General features: G+C 32.1%; 1 protein-coding gene across 6 annotated transcripts; it reads right to left on the bottom strand.

The window, feature by feature from the left end:
* Positions 1-245: 245 nt before the first annotated feature.
* Positions 246-9,794, bottom strand: LOC111401589. Of its 6 annotated transcripts, none has more exons than XM_023029394.1 (9): positions 9,581-9,794; positions 6,718-6,803; positions 5,965-6,485; positions 4,987-5,133; positions 2,942-3,368; positions 2,089-2,319; positions 1,875-1,996; positions 1,219-1,476; positions 246-611 (listed from the first exon to the last, which is right to left on the bottom strand). In XM_023029394.1, exons 1-9 carry the CDS (start codon positions 9,605-9,607, stop codon positions 496-498), a joined length of 1,935 nt encoding a protein of 644 aa, XP_022885162.1. In that variant the 5' UTR covers positions 9,608-9,794; the 3' UTR covers positions 246-495. The 6 variants fall into 6 exon arrangements, with proteins under 6 accessions (XP_022885162.1, XP_022885163.1, XP_022885164.1 ...); XM_023029395.1 differs by having other exon boundaries at positions 4,987-5,121; XM_023029396.1 differs by having other exon boundaries at positions 4,987-5,106.
* Between the last annotated feature and the right edge of the window lie 8,210 nt (positions 9,795-18,004).

The following is an 18,004-nucleotide window of genomic DNA, read 5'->3' as shown; positions in this document are numbered from 1 at the left end:
CTATTTATAAATTAAACTGTTTATAAACAATTTTCATAGAAAGCTTCATTAATATGGATTACTGCCATTCAGATATGAAACCATAATGTATACACACCAAAGTTGAATGCAAAAGTCATGGTATATAGACAAGATAATTTTTAACATTTTATCAATAAATGCACTCATTTTTATAGAATGTTTTTACGTACGGCTAAATAATTGAGCAATATTAAAGAAGAAAAACTTTAATTTTTAGTCAATAATCCAACTTAACAATATTAAGAATTCTCAGTTCTATATACAAAACATACATTGTCCCAAGTAATTTTTTAAATGTTAAAAACCACCTGTAAATCGGCTAAGAAAATGGTTCTGTTAATTTCCATGTCTAAATCTAACATCAAAACACAAGCCAAGGCCATATCAACTCACTTCACCTTTTGTCATAATAGGCCATGGACGAGCTACAATCTAATTTATCAGAGTCTAATACTGCATCGGCAGCGACATTCTTCAATGAGCACGGGAGCTCCAGACTCTCTGCAAGTATGCCTGTGCAAATCCCGGGGGATAGTCCTCTAGTTTCACGCTTTTGACATCAAATGCAGGACCTCCTTTTATAGAATCCACTTTAAAGAGAAAGAATGCAAGTGTCACAAAGAGGAGAGAGAGTTTTAAATAAAATAATTTGTTCTCTACAATAGCTTAAACTTTTAAATAAGATAGATAAACATATACTTGCCAGGGAGAAGATATTGAGCCTGTTTGTGAGTGATTTTTCCCCCTTAAAAATTGATTTTTTGACCGTTATTTCCATATTCCAGCCATCGTATTTGACTTTTTCTTTCACAGGTGGACCCCATTTTTCTTCTAATGGTCAAAAAATTAATTCTCAAAATCACTCCCAAACACGCTCATAATAGAATTATAATGAAGAAAAGTAATGGATCTCAAGCATAGAAAATAAGTGGGTTGTAAATGTGTGGCTATTAATGTTTTTACTTTGATTTCAATTTATAAGAAGATTATAATTTTCTCCCAGACAAGTTGGAGAACAGACAAAGGTTTTATTTCCAAGTCTGCCATCATGAATTTATAAATATCATGCAAGCATCAAGCATCTGATAGAAAATGAATTTAGCATGCATGTGAGACGTATGTTGAAGACATAATTAAATGAATTAATGTGCCTCATCTCTAACATCTTAAACTTTTAAAAGGAATACTACATCGTACCATGTGAGGCGGCAGTAGTAGATTCTTTGCTAGAGCCTCCTTGTTCCCCTCTACGAACAAAAATATCTGTTTGTCCTACATCTTTTCCACCAATCATGTCTATTTCCATGTCAATCACCTCATTATTGTCCCCATCAAAACTTCCACACACATCATCTGAAGGTCTTTCATCCAAAGTAAGGGATCTATCTTGGCATGCAGTGTCATCTCGTTTTTCACGACGGAAGAATCCCCAAATGAAGTAATTCCCTTTCCATCCTGTGAAAACATCCAGAAATGCAAATTCAAGGCCATTAAGCTGAACCTAAAAGAAGTTTGATCAAAAGATATGCCATGACAATCATATAAGATCAAAGAAACATTGCACCGTTGGTCCCCCAATCTATTCCCCAATAGCAATTTAGTCCCAAATCTTCACAAGGGAGCAAGTCAGACTCCATCTTTTCATTATAGTTGTACAATCAACCCCCAACCCAACATGAAGATTGAAGTATATTATATATTGATAGACAGATAAAAGCTGAAACACATATTATCCTCATACATAACTGCTCCATAACTGTATTAGACATAGAAGCAGGAAAAATAACACTAATGTCAATAGACAAATCTGTCAAAAATAGAATGCTGAACATATTTAGAGACTCGAGACTCACGTTGACAATCCAGGCTCAGGCGAGTGGAAGCAAATAACAGCAGTTCAACGTCAGCAATCTGTTTCCTCAAGGCCAAGTCTTTCTCAATCATAGACACCAGCAAGGAAAAGTAATCCTTAGATCTACATAACAATACATAAATAAACGTAATGAAACAGCATATGGCAAGTTGAAAGAGGAACAGGATTTACGCAAATACATTGTAGATATATACCTTTCACTGTTGCTTGGAAAGAAGTAAAGCCCAATGTTTTTCCCATCCGGACAATATGCCTGAAATAAGTTCATCCAGAGTTCTCTACAAGGGAATAACTCAAAATGAAGAACTTCGGGCAATAGCATTGAGAATTCATAGACCTTTCTATGAACTTTTCCAGGAGGATGGGCTTGGATTGGATCACTGAGTGTCCAGTGTCTAAAACCATTATGAATACTGAAGCTTCCCCTAAAAAGCAGCCAAGGAAAAAATGCTCAGCATATTGATTGCAGGAGTGTGAAAATGTGAAATGTTACTGATTCATCATTGCACAATAACTGTTGTAAAATTGGCAGATCCTTTGCAGTGACTTTTTACTTGCAAACACATTTCACACATTGACAATCTACAGGAAGTTAAAAATTAATAAACGTCTCCAGGTGCGTTGAAGAGACCATATAGTTGGGAAAACCCATCAAATCAGAGGCTTGCATATTGGTCGGTCCAAATTGGATACTGAGAAAGGGTATAATAAATAGTTTCCAATTAATAAGGCCAGGGAGAAAATCATGTTAATATAAAAGGAAAGATCAGATGTAGATACAGCAACTAACAATGATCCTTATCGAGAGAATTTGTGATAGTATTAGGATGACCTGGTTCAATCCATGCTTACTTCTTCCCCCAAAACCCCCCCCCCCCCCCCACACACACACACACACACCATATCTTGAACCTCATAGACTCTATGCCACTAAACTCCCCGAACACCTTTCCTGTTGAACAATATATTATTTTGAATTATCTCCAACAAGTACTGATAGAGAAAGAAATTTTCAAAAACATTGGTTAGGAAGAGTAGGCAACTTACATCCACACGGTACGTATAGCAGGATTACTTGTAGATACCTCCACATAAGGCAGAATACTATTATTCATGTTGTCAACAGTAGAAGCCCTTGGCTCTACATAGGGAAGAATATTGTTCACGTTTGCAGCACTAGAAGTCCTTGGTTCTGCATAGGGCAGAATACTACTATTCAGGTTCTCAGCATTAGAAGTCCTTGGCTCCACAAAGTGCAGAATACTACTGTTCACGTTCTCAGCATTCGTCATCCTTGGCTCTACATTGGGTAACACCTTTGAAGTATTAGAAATTTTTGGCTCCACATCAGGCCGAATACCATTGTTAGCATTCTCATCATCAGAAGTCCTCGGTTCTACATCTGGCAGAATACTATCATTCACATTCTCAGCATTAGAAATCCCTGGCTCCACATTAGGACAACCATCACTTCCTGAAATAGATCTTCACTTGAGTACAAAGCATTGTCATAACCTCAACATAATTTTATCAACTACTTTCAATCAAAAGTTGAATGTTTTATACGACAGGCTGTGATATCACTTCAAAGTTTATACTAAGAAGAACAGTGCCATTGTATTTGTGTATGAATAAGTACATATTTCCAATTAGAACCCCTCTCTCAGCTCTCTTTGGATTTTCTTTCATCTCATAGTTTCGGTAACTCCACTTGTGTTTCTGACAGCCAGTCCCAAACCAGGGGAGGGTTGCAATGAGTTGACAGCCAGCATAAAACTTATAGCATGAATTCTAAGAATATTTTTCATAGTTTTAATACAATTATTGAACATATGGCACTTTTGTAGCATTTCTCCCATATTACTCTCATAGGCACACTACATGTTCTCTCTCGTATACTCTTCATATTTTGTACTTATTTTTAAATATATTGTGATGTCAGAATGTGAAATAATGTACGTAAAATTTTCCATAAGATTGTCATGTTCCTTTAATATTTTCCATTAGACCTTGCATTTAGTTGTGCTATACTAATTTCAAACCCGTAGAGTGTTGTGGCGACATAACTACATATAGTTCACTTTTCCATTTGATTCTTGACGCAGCGAGAAAAAGGAATTCAAGCAAAAACCTTGAGTTCACGAAATTTGGAATCACCAAATTAAAGAGAGAGAAAATTTCACGAATTTTATTGATGATGAAAAAAAATAAATAAATAAATAAATAAATTGACCCTTTATTTATAAGGATTTATATGAAAACGTAATTTAAAACAACTAAAAGTAATGAAAACAAAGTTTAAACAAACTAAAATTGCAAAAAACCCAACATACACGAATTGACAAAAATAGCGACAAAACTTTAAAAATCAGTTTTCGGGTCCTAAACGAACTCAAATAGCCGAAATTCATCGTACGTCACGGCATAGTCGCGTATATTGTTCCTCTAGTCGTTTTTTTTTTTCCAGAATGGTCTTATGGGCCCAATTCGAAATTAGAATATTCTATTTCTATTAGTATTTTTTTTCCAATATGTCCTACGTCAATTCCATAATCATAAATTGGTGTAATTAATATGATGATCTACCTATATTCGAGTAATCATACCATAGACAAGTTTGATCTCGGGAAAAATGAGTCGGATCACATTACATGAATTTCAAAGTCAACAGAATTACTTATGATATTACTACAAAATGAAAATAGTATTGAAGCATTTCACGTACCAACTGCCAATAACAAGTTTGTAAGGCTGAATGGCAGATTTCTCTTTTCATTACAATAAACATTAAAATCTTGTGGTTTTCAAAATGGAAACTACGAGCTATAACTGTCTTCCTTTATATAAAAGTATTTTAAAGCCCACATTCCTGACAAATGAATGATTATAAACTCACGCCACTCAATTGCATCTCAGATTTTAATTATTATCCTCCCATAATAAAATATCCGTGAATCTTTATCATAATATCAGTACTACGGACATTTTATTTATTCACTTCAACATCATGAAATTGATGAATTTTATTCACACAAATCGTACTTCAGTAGCAAATTGGCAGAATCAAGAAAAGAACAGAGAAATGATCTTGCCTGAGATAACTACTGGGCGAGACGCTGATGGTAAAGATGTAGGTGAGAGTTTCTTGATTGCATTTACGATTTCTGCAGTCCGTTCCTTCTGAACATGTTCATGAATAGGAGTTGGAGCAGCTTGAATGACATTCACTGATCTTAGCACTTATAATGAGATCATAAAGCATTTAGTACATTAATATTATCTAATGTGATTATTAAACTAGAGTTCACCCAAAAATTCATAAGGTTTCAGATTTATTAACTGAAGCAGATATTACTGATAAGACTCTATTGATTAGTATAAGTTATAAAATACAAGACCTAATCTTCTTGTCACATTATGATGGTGGTAATATTGAAAGAAATTTTGAGTTCAACAATCATCTGCAACTCTATTGATTTGTATAAGCTATGAAATCCAAGACTTATCATCTCCTCACATTCTGAGAGAAGGTAATACCATTACCATATTTAATATTGAATCCTTGCAACCCTTGCGTGTACTTTATCCAAAAAGTATTAGTATTCGGCAAAAGTAAATTAGCTTAGCATGTTCAGCTAACATAAGTAAAATCTTTGGTTTCCAAACATATTTGGATATGTTATTTTTTTCACCTATTTTTAAGTAAAGTTGCTTACTTTAAAAGTAAGCTAGTGTGAATAAGTAACATAGGCCCTGTTTGACCCACATTCTTAAACAGTGATTGGACATCGTTTCAACCATACATTATTTAATAAAATAATATTACACGTAAATCCAAAATTTTTCTTTATTTTTTAATCACGTGTTTTCCATCAATATACTATTCAAAAATGCATTCTTATAGAAATAATATGGCTCAAACAAGGGCTTATTTTAAACTTTAGCCAGTAAAAGAAAAAACTAATTTAAAAACTTAGATTTACTTATTAAGAAAACTTTTTATACCGAACGTAAGCTAAACATATGTATATCAAACGCTTGAATTCAATCTTATAGAACAAAGTAATCACCTCTGAGTTCTTTAGACTGCTGCTGTCGCCAAGAGATCTCAACATTGCCATGTTTTTGAGGCTTTAACTTCTGTGAAGGACCTGAAGCAAACTTTGCTTTATCCAGATACGCAGAGAACTTCACGGGTATCGTTTGGGGCTTGATAGAAGTTCTCCCAAGTAAATTCACCTCAGTCTTGAGTTGTGGAGGGATTGTGTGACGAGTGACCTTCTTAGGGGACAGACTTTTTGGGGCTCCTGACGAGAGCTTTATGGCCTCTGTAACAGGGATATATTTTGTACTCCTAGTTGCTACCTTCTTTTCCAAGTTAACAGAACCCTGTCTTGTTTCATTTGATAATTTTCTACTCGTCAAAGAAGGGGTAGCATCATGGCGCACTGTCCCAAAGTTTATTAACTTTGACCCTCTCGGTAAGTCTCCCCTTGGACAAGATGCTGTGGAAACTGATACAGCTCTATGCTCACATTCGTCGCAATACCATTCTGTCGGGTACTTCTCAAAATACATTTGCATGCAATACCTAGATAAATATATAAAAGTTGACTATAATACATAATACCCAAAGAATTACAAAATTTCCTGAACTTGTTATTCTAGCTAAAAGCGCAGAGTAAAATTATGCTTAAAAGCACCAGATACACTGGAGGAATAGATTTCTTCATTGCAGCAAGTCTAGTGAGAAATTAAAAATTATCCCCCAGCATGCATGGACACACACACACACAACATGGAGATAGAGAGAGCTGTCTTACAAATGCTCATTAATTTCTTTACAATGAGAGCAAGTAACTAATGCCTCAGCAAAGCCAATATCACCACATATATAGCAACATCCATCCTGGGAGTCAGGAGAGAGGCGTCAAAAACCTTAACAGATTACATAGAAGTAGCAACAGAATTTCTCAAAATATTATAAAAGTTAATCATGTGCATAAGTCACGCGTTGTCAGCATATTCATAAACACAAAAAGAATAATGAAAAAATTAATATGCTATTAGATGGCCAATGTTATGTATGAAGAAGTAAGACCTTTGAATACAAAGCAAAACTTAATGAAACTTAGAGAATTACATATTAAACATTTCAAGAACATGAAATATGGCATTTGATTTCTTTTCGAAGTTTGAAAATCATTAGAAGGATTGTTCACAATAATTGGAAGTCTATTTATCAAAACAATGATAAAACCAAGAAATATCATGGGCAACACAGTAAATGATACTTTCAGAAACTTAAGAAAGTAGGTTGAATTTCAAAATCGTGAAAAGTTAAAGATCTGCTGAGACAAAGACAGTCTGAATTAACCTTAGTTTGCCTGAATGTTATTTTTCAAAAACTAATTTAATAGAATTCACACAATCAGTATTTTTATAATGCAAACGCCCAAGATTAAATTGAAAGCAACCAAAGAGAGTGCGCGCGGAAAAAAATTAAAAATTAAAAATAAAAATAAATAAAAATAGAATTGCATGATTGATTTCCCTTCGACAATGTCCTCTTTCTATATCCTGTACTGCTTCAAAGAAAAAAGTAATATTGTGAAAACTACGAAGATAAAAAACTTGGAAAATTTTATCAGTCACTAGAAAGGGCCCAGGCCTGCTATTCTGATGCATTCAAACCACAAAAGTGTATTTGTTTCAGAGAAATAAAGGCAAAACAAAGATGGTGAAGAAGTGCAGCAAATTGATAATGTGATAGTTCAACATAAAGTGTACTGAACTAGAAAAGGAGAGACTTAAATCAGCTAACTGTCTATAAATATCTACATATAACAGAATGATTAGGGGAAGGCTCATTGTTTGAACACTCCTGAGCAGCTTGAGGATTGTTAAAGGTGTCTCCAGCTTCAAAGGATAAACTAAACAACTTTGGCCCTCACAGCACTGACTCCTCTACTTATTGTCTCTTGTTAGTAATCAAGACGAAAGCAAACAATTCCCACCAAAAAAGAACATCCAGACTCAAAATTAATTGGGTAGAAATGGAAGACTTTAACAGAAAAATCATCATTTACTTGCAGAATGTTGACAAATGCGTATACAAACACAAGGGGAAAGATATAAATGCTACAAAGAAACACAAATAAGTCCATTTTGTTATCACGCAAAAGAGCTCCCTGCATCTGCACCCCACCCCTACCCTTTGCTCTCATCGTCCAGCCCATGACACCCCTGCGTCCATCCTTCACCAATGGGACCATGGAAGAAGACGACTTCAGTCAATTTGACAAACTTGGAAAAGGACAAGAGAGGAAATTAGGAGTCATTCTAAGTTGGAATCGATTTACTATTTTAGAAAAGGATAAAATTTCTTCAAGAGTAAGCATGTTGTAAACGTTCTACAAAAATTTAGACGTTAGAAAAAATCCTCAAACAAATTCCAAGAACTAGAAAAAAGGGCAATTTGTTCTTTTGGAGCTGACATAACAAAAACGAAGCCAACGCAAGTGCAATCCTAAAAATAAGAATGAAAGGCAATTTCGTTATGTTTGCATACCAGCCTTGTGGTCTGGAACTTCTAGATCCAATCGAAGCATATTGATCCATAGATTGATTTAACTCCACTTAACAAACTGACGAACCTATAAACTTCAAACTATAAACCCTAACAATTTCTAAATTCTTAAGATCAAGAGGAGGTGAGAAATTCCAAAGAATTGAAAGGAGGAAAAGTATCACAAGTAGACGTAACACCAGTCAAACCCATTAATCATTTCATACCAACTTTCAAGTACAGACGCAAAGTACCATCAGGAATAATGATTCTTTTAGCGAACATGTTCAAAAGACTGCTGAAGCTACCATTACTTGAACTTTTTCCTATCATTTCAAGCTTTTAAAAAACACTGGAAAACAAGCATAACACGGCATGTTCATAATCAAATTTTCAAATTCCAAGAAACCCATCTCCTTTTTCAAGGGGGGAGATGGACTTAAACAAATAAATTCATCCAGTACCAATTTTTATTTAACAAGAAAAAACAAAAAAAATCCAAAGAATCACGGAATATAAAAACAAATTAATAATTACATAAAGTAAAATACAGCACAAATACCAGCTAAAGTTTCATCATTTTTTGGCAAGCAACGCCATTTTACCATTTGCGTTTCTCAACGTGAAGATCGAGAAATGTATACAGAATCTAAACAAAAATCACCCGTTATATCATTATTTGATTAAAATCTTCAATTTCTCTCACACGAAACATAAAAGTATTTGTGCAGAGCCACGTAACTTTTAGTGCTAGGTCCAAGAACTTGAAAAGAAAAAAAAAAGTACTGATATATAATTAAAATAGAAAACCCCATTCACTAAACCCGTCACAACCCCAGAGAGAGTCCATTCATGAAACTCATTTCACCCTCAACCCTCCACAGCCGAGAGAGAGGGAGAGTGGGATTCTCCGTACATGCACATTTTGTCTTTGCGTAGCCGTGTTTGTAGAGAGAGAAAAAGCTTCACAAAGATCCATACAGTTCAAATCATAAAAAATGAATAAAATATCCAAAAAAAGTGCCAACTGCAACACAACATGCTTTGCAACGGCAGTCACGTTGTTTATTAATGGCGGAAACCCCAAAAAGAAAAAGGAAATTTCGAATATCTTTTACCATTTGGCATGCCTGTTCATCTGTCATCCCAGCACCACAATCAGAGTTCGTCACTGCTGATCAATCTCCAATGATTATGACCATACACAAGGAGTGAATTTACAAGCGAGCAAAGATGAGAGAGAAAGTCGGTGTACTGTCTGGGGAAGGTACCGTCGAGAAAACACACCCTCCTCCAAGGCATGAGCATCGATTTTGAATACTTTTAGTTGCCATTTTTAAAATAATTCAACCTATAAGAGAGTTTATTATTGATTGATTTTGAAATTTTTTTAAAAATGGAAAATTATGCCCTTCCGGCCCATTTTTTCCATCAAAATATATTCTTTGAAAGTGATATAATCCTACTTCAACCACACATTTCCATCGATACATTATTCAAAAATGAATTTTTTAACTAGAATGAAACTCAAACAAGGGCACAATATATGTGCATCTTGGTGACCTTTTTAATTTGTAGTTTTTTATATGAATTTTTTATTCATAAGTGATATTTTATTTATAAGTAATTTTTTTTTTAAGTATAAATTAATATTTAACTTAAAAAGTTAAATGAAGTTAGATATTTAATTAAAATTTTAAGTTAGTATCTTTTACTAAGAAGTCAACTTTTCAATTATAAGTTAATTTTGCACTTATAAATAAATTTTCAGTAAAGTTTTTACTTATAAATAACTTTTTATATTTTATAAGTGAATTTTTATTTAATTAGTAGTATTTATTTTGCCTTGTTTGATTTCTATTTTTTCCAAAATGTATTTTTCTCTCTCTTCTTTTCAGCTACATATTTTTCAATAATATTACAAGTAAATTTAAAATTTTTCCTTATTTTTTAACTGCAATTCTCCACGAATCAACTATTTCAAAATGCATTTTTTCCAATTTAATTGAGCTCAAACATTTTTTATCTCGTAATTAATTTTTTAATTATAAATTAATTTTTTGCTTCTAAATAAATTTTTAGTTAGAGGTTGTTTGATCACCTTTTTTTTGTCTAAAATACATTTTAGAATAGTGATTTGATGAAAAATATATAGTTAAGTAATAATGAAAGTTTCGTGTTTGCATATAATATTATTTTATTGAAAAATATATGATTAAAATTAAGAGAATAATAAAATATATTTTGAAATGAATAAGGATCAAACAATGGCTTAATATATTTTTATTTACAAGTTAGTTTTGAATAAAGTATGTCGATTGAAAATAATTATTGTATAGATAGTAAAATTATAATATAACATGAGAAGCAATCAAAACCTATCGATTTGGTTGGTTGAGAAAATCAATTAAAATTGCAATTCACCAAATTTGGGAAGTTTTTAAACCATCCAAAACTAGTGTTCAAAAAAATTAACGTACGTCAATTTTTCGAACTCCTCGTGAATGATACCACCCAATATCAATCAAAATCAGTGGAAAGAACTCCCAAACAAGCCCTAAAATGGTAGGTTTTTCAGCTATTGAATTTAATTTAACTCCTATATTTTTGAAGGTGCTCAAGTTATAAGTTTTATTTATCACTTGTCTAGTGTGGATTAAAATTTAATTTTTAGTAAATTTTTATAAAAGTTAATAAAATGTGTGATTTAAAAATTTTAGGGCTCATAAAATATGTTTTAAAATTAATTGTTGATTTTGACTTAAATTAAAATCTAGATTTTTATTAATACCAAATAGGGCTTAATGTGACCTCGTCCCATCATAGTGGGATTTTCGGGAGTCAGAGTGAGAACATGATAGAAGTGAGATTAAAATATCTTCCTTTCTCGTCCAGTTTACTTTCATAGAGGGATGAGACAAGAACATACAGACCATTTAGCAATTCCTAGTTTTAGTTAAAATAGCTTCGGGGATTGATGTTGTCTTATATCATTAACTGAAAGTGTGGTCGAACGCTTATATAACAACATATCAATAGTTACTTTTTCATACAAATTAGGATGTGATCGATTGTGTTAAGGCAAAATTTAAGTTGATGTAGCATTCAATAAGCAAGCTATGTGTTTTAGCATATAAGTTCAGGACTTATGAGATATGAACGCCAAATAATTAGTGATTTACGTAAATTAAATAAGTAGCTTACATCTTACTTATTGTTTCATTTTACGTGGAACTCGTTTTTACTTTTTTTAACTGCACATTTATGGCGATTAGTTTTAATTGGTATAATGTCATGATCCAATAAAAGACAAGTCGAATAACCAAAATAAAATAAGTTGAAATTGATTGACCAGCCGATGTAAACCTAGAAGTTGAGTAACCTCTAATAGAATTTGCCCGATTATTTATTGTGTCAAAGGAAGTGACAATTTTGATTGTTTGTGGTAATAACTTGACAATCATTACAGTAAAACACATTTTCTTTTCTTTTTTGATCGTTGATTGTATCTCTGAGTTAGTGATAATTATCATTAATTTAAGTAGGAGGGTTCAATTTAATATACTAAACAATTAGCCAGAGGGCCCACCACCGAGTGAAGATAGATGGGACTATGTAATTTAAAAGGAGCGTGAAACTCACAGAAAAGTCACAGATCACTCGCATTGGTGGGGTCTAGATGATTTTATGCCAGTTTTTTAATAAAAGTAGGGGCCCGCACAAGTGACTATATGGCAAATTTCTGTTAAATGAATAATTATGTACAAATGACATTTTCCAATTTAAAATTCCTAACGTGTGTCATAAATATATACACTAGTCTATTGTACACCCTTTCGAAATTTTTGGAATGTTGAGCTTGAGCGATATGAACAAAAAGAACATTTAGAGGTTTTCGTTTTATAAAAATTTCAGTAAATTTTGATAAAAATTATTAAAATATTTAATTGATAAAAGTTGTGAATTAGACAAAATGTACTATTACAATTAATGATTAACTTTAATATCATTTTTTAACAAGTTTTTAAATTATTTCAACAAGCAATTAATACACCACATACACCTCTTCATGAGCTATTCTAGATGTAAGGGTATATTACATGCAATTAAAATTTATCGAGCAATATTTTGTAGGTCCAAATTTTTTTTATCAGATTTTATACAAGGAAACAACTATCTCCCTGTGATTTTCTGTTACCAAAAACTATTTTTGGCAACAGCTAATCCTTCTAAGACAGCTATGTTTCCTGTATAAAATCTATTAAAAAAATTTGTACTGAAAACATTTCTCTTTATCGAGGGTTAAATTTGAGAAATACGGAGTTAAATTATTTTACTTGACAATAAATTATTTCAAACAAGCAATTAATATACGACTCTTCATAAGCTATTCCAGATGTAAGGTCATATTACACGTGATTGAAAGATATTATTTTACTCCCACGTGGTCAAGGATTTGAGAAAACAAGAGTTAAATTAGTGGGTTATGGTCATCATCTTATTCGTTGACACGTTAGATGTTTGCTTGATTTATGTTGTTTGATTATTAAATAAGTCAGATTTTCGTGTTTTAATTTATTATTCCGTTTTCAAAGATGTTCGAATCAACAAGGATGAAACCCCCTACATTAAATTACATTACATTTCATTTTTTTTTCTTATTTTCAACCATACAATTTTTCAACTACTCATTTTTCAAAAGAAAACACTCTTCCACCCATTTTTACTTCAAAAAATGGAGGCCAAACGGGGGCGAAAGAATAAAACTAAGTGATCAAAGTTAAAGGCATGGTACACCCCTCCAATAGAAGTGAATTTGGCCCTGGCTTTAAGCCTGGCCAAACAACACGATTCAGGATGACAATACAAATTGTATCAAGGGTTCGATTTAACTTATTCCATTTATTAAATACACGTTATTTAGTCCATATCGGGTTTTGTTAAAAAGGTTGATGAAAATATAAATCAATGTTAACAATTGATTTTAATCATATATTATATATGTAATTCATAATTTTTTATCAACTTTTCAACCACTACTTTTATTGAAATACGAAAGGAAAAAAAAACGATTTCTAGCAAAACTTTAATATAATATAATACTTAAATTTTCTTAACTTACATTATATTTGTTATGTTAAAAATAAAGTTAACTGTATTCTATTTTATGATGTTATATTGAAGAGAAAATATAAAAGAAAGTGAATGAATTTTTCTTCATCAATAATCACTAATGGAAGCACTATTAGTGATTGTCGATAACATCGTGGATGATATTTTCATCAGTATTTAAAAAAAGAAAAAAAAGTGAAGAAAGAATAAATTATTTTAGTCGACAATCAACTATCGAAGCACCGTTAGTGATTTTGAATAATATTAGAATGAAATTACCCCATAATAAAAGCTCGTAGAAGTGTTTATAGATGCCTACTCGGATAGTTGTACTTTTTTTTCTTTTGAAAATGTAACGTTAGCACACTGAACTTCTGTTTAATTTAGCTCAAAAGTTACATACATACATATACATATACATATACATATACATATACATATACATATATATATATATATATATATATATATATATATATATATATATAAGGAATGATGAAATGTATAATTAAAAAATTGATAAAAGTTGTGCGCTTCATAAAACGTATGATTGAAAATGAATTAAAGGAAAAATTAACTTTAGAAAATGAAAGTCAAATAGGGATATATAAGTAGAAGAACATTGGAACTCATAAAATCACGCTGAGAGACGATAAATGCAATCTACGACTAAAAATGCTTAAATTTTATTGGGGCTAATGGAATAGAGATTTGGAGTTAGTGCGGATAGAGATAGATCGCCATTTTCTCTCTCTCATTTTCCTTTTAATCACGTTTAACTAATGACTTTTTAAGTCTCACAAATTCCTTTATTATATTATCTTCTACGAATTAAGTAAAATAATATAAAGAAAGGACATAAGGAGAGAAAAACATTTTATTTATAGAAAAATTTAAACAGACAAACCCATTTAACTCCCATTAATTTTCATTCCATTACATTTCATTTTTTTCTCTCTAATTTTCAATCACACAATCTTCTATAAAATAATATTAAATATAAACTGAAATTTTTTTTTTCTTTTTCAATTACTCTTTTTTTTTTTAAAATATCATTCCACCCATTTTCATTTTCACAAAATGGGGGTCAAACGAGGGCAAAAAAATAAAATTTACAAAGATTGGTAAAGGGTAACTTTTAATATCACATGGGAACAAAATTTCAAGGCACCACAATATTCAACCTCAACAACCATCGCAACAATCGTAGTCGCCTCCTTCTCTTCCATGACCATCACTGCAACAACAACCTTGCAAAGTACCACCACTGTTTCTCTCCCCACCAGTTGTTACAGGTGTAGCCCCACAACCACCACCTCCACTAGCTCGGTTATCTCGGTCGCATTCACTTTCATTCGCAGCCACTACAACTACTTCAGTAGCGGCTGTTGTGGCCGCGACTACGGCCAACACCATACTCTCATCCTTTATGTCAATGAACTTTCCACCTTTTCCATCACAATCGTTAGATGTCGGTGTCGGAATTTAATTTGCTCCGTGGGATTGTTGAATTATTAAAAAATTTCTTTAAAAATACTTTGGGAATAGGAAGTTTTCATAAAAATTAATTTTCTAAGAAAAATTTATGTAGTTTTATTTAAAAGCAAATATGCAGGAGGCAAAAATACATGTCATGGCAAACTGACCCGGCATTACCTGGAAAAGAAAAAGGGATAAAGCCAAAGATTGCTACTGGAAAATTGTACTGGCAGTATCACATGGCATTCTTGTTTTTGTCCGAAACATATTTTAAAGTTTTGTCGTAACATAGTTTTTGTTCAATCTAATATTTTAATTTTAAGGGTCCGTTTGCTAGTGATTTTGAGAGTTGATTTTTTGATCGTTAGAGGAAAAGTGAGGGCCACATGTGAGTGAAGAAGTAAAAAATAACTACTGAAATAGTGAAATAACGGTAAAAAAAAAAAAAAATCAGTTTTTTGGGTTGAAACAAGGCCTAAATTTTGTACCAAACATTCTGTTGTCATCCTAAAAGTTTTTGGTCTTTTATTAAGCCATATTAAAATAAGAATTAAGAAATATTTACATCGTGCTTCGTACTTTGGATGACATTCCTCCCTATCTAGCACAATTTGGACAGCAATGTAAAAAGGTGTTGAGGAAATTAAAAGATGTGATTGTGCCGTGTGTAAGAATTTAAACAAAAATCTAAAGAATAATGTACATGTAGTATAATTGTTTTTATTATAGTTTTGCTACATATGCATCATGGATGACATTAAATTTGACATTGTTTGATATGATAGCAATCATAGCTATTGATTTTAAGCACGCTTCCTCATATCACCAGGCGTGGAGCCAGCACCCGACGAGGGGTCACGGTCGCGCGTACTGGCTCCATCGGAGTCTTGAGAGCCACCGGGTAGCAAATGGAGGAGTTGTAGAGCTGGCTGAAGAGGGGACGAAGATGACAGAATGAAGACGACAATCCCTTTTCTTCTTCTTCTTCCTTTTCTTCTTCTTTTTTTTTTTTCAAATCCAATCCCCAAATTGTGAAAGAGAAAGCCAAACCCTTTTTTGCTTTTCCTCCGTTCGCCACTCTCCAATCCACACGACGCACTCCATTCCATTCTATAATTTCAATTTCAGTTCAAATTTGAAGAAGAGGCAACAACACAGATTCATTGGAGTTTGGACATTTGACGCAATTTCGGAATCTCTGCTTTTAGAAAATTCACGTAAGTACTAAGGTTCAGTGTTATTAGATATTTAGACATCTAATCAAGTCAACACAGAGCGAAAATTTATGTTAATCATCAAATTTAAATTTTACAATAATCAACACGAATTTGTTTTAGGGTAAATATAAAGTTTCCATCTGTGATCTATTTGAAAAAATTGGATTTATTTTTGTGCAATTTACTAGAAATAGAAATAGAAATAGAAATAATTTTTTTGTTAAATTGAAATTGTTTTAGGGTTAATAATTAATATGAAGGTATTCCATATTTCCATGTTTTGTGCAATTTCCATGTTTTGCAACTTCCACTGTCGCCTACCGACTGTCGAGCCAAGTCCGAGTGCCGTGAGTTTCTCTAGTGACTGGTGACTCTTTCTCCCTCTTTCTCTCTATTTTTTTTTTTTTTTAATTTTGTTGGCTACTAGACTTGTTGATGTTGAGTAATGAATGTTCAATTGTTAATTATATTATGATTATTGTTTTGGGAATTTATGTTTATGAAATTAGGTTTGCAAATTGTGATTTATGATAAGTAATTTAGGGCCTGTTTAGGAATGATTTTGAGAATTGATTTTTTGATCGTTAGAAGAAAAATGGGGTCCACATGTGAGAGAAGAAGTCAAATATGACGGCTGAAATAGTGAAATAATGTTTAAAAAATCAATTTTTTGGGCAAAAAAATCACTCCCAAACAGGCTGTTATGTTTTATGAGTTATGATTATTGATTAGGGAATTTATGTTTACGAAATTATGTTTGTGAATTGTCATTTATGATAAGTAATTTATGTTTTAATGAAGAATGATTATCGATTTGGGAATTTGTGTCTATGAAATTATATTTGCGAATTTTGATTTTCATATGTATATGATTTGAAGTTTTAGTTCATTTACATATATACTGAATAACTTTTAATATTATATAACCAAATTTTAATAAATGATTGGACCATTACAACATTCGACGGTCAACGGTCAATAGTCAACCCGCCCTAGTTGGACTTTGATCCTAGATTCGTCCCTGCATATCACTGTCATATTTCTTACTCATAGGGGAATGTCGTCCACAATGTACAAAAACAATGTACAAGTAGATTAATTCTTGTTATTACCGTTGTTTAGTATCGTTGAATTCCCTACTTAAATGAATATTTTGACTTCTTATAATACTTTTGAAAGACACGATGAATTTTCCTGGAACGAAGTAATTCTTTTTGGAAAAAAAAAATTAATTGAAAGACTTAACGAATGCTCCTTGTAATAGAGTTACATTTGAAACATAATTAAATCGATAAGAAATTGGAATATATAAACCATCAAAATCTGTAGGTCATTCAACTTTAAATGAAGTTTCATGTTGACCATTCAAATTAGTTTTGTCTTAATTTGATCACTTAACAAACATTTCCTTTTCATTTGGGCACCCCTTTTTTTCCCTAGTACCATAACTAACAAAAACACCCTAATTGAAACTCGTGTTCTAGTACCATGGGTACTAAATAACATTAATCAATAAGAATAATGCTATTCATGACAACTGAATATATTAAATGATGGATTGATTTAAATGCAAGATCACATTACTCATTTAATTAAAAATAATGCTCACGCCAGATTGTGTGAATCATTACACAAATTCTGTTTTAATTATTTTATATTTTTTGTTCCAATGAATCTATGTGCTTGTGTCTTATACATTTATTGATGATTGTCGTTTTTGTGGGGTACTTTTAA

The sequence above is a fragment of the Olea europaea genome, chromosome 10, assembly GCF_002742605.1.
Source record: "Olea europaea var. sylvestris chromosome 10, O_europaea_v1, whole genome shotgun sequence".
Taxonomy (NCBI): domain Eukaryota; kingdom Viridiplantae; phylum Streptophyta; class Magnoliopsida; order Lamiales; family Oleaceae; genus Olea; species Olea europaea.
This window is presented reverse-complemented; position numbering and strand designations above follow the sequence as displayed.

Excerpts from the sequence above, each read along its gene's own strand:
- LOC111401589 (XM_023029394.1), bottom strand. The coding sequence starts at position 9,607 with ATGACAGATGAACAGGCATGCCAAATG. Across the intron at positions 6,804-9,580 it reads ATGAACAGGCATGCCAAATG|GATGGATGTTGCTATATATG; the intron begins GTAAAAGATATT and ends CCTGACTCCCAG. Across the intron at positions 3,369-4,986 it reads TCGCCCAGTAGTTATCTCAG|GAAGTGATGGTTGTCCTAAT; the intron begins GCAAGATCATTT and ends GATCTATTTCAG.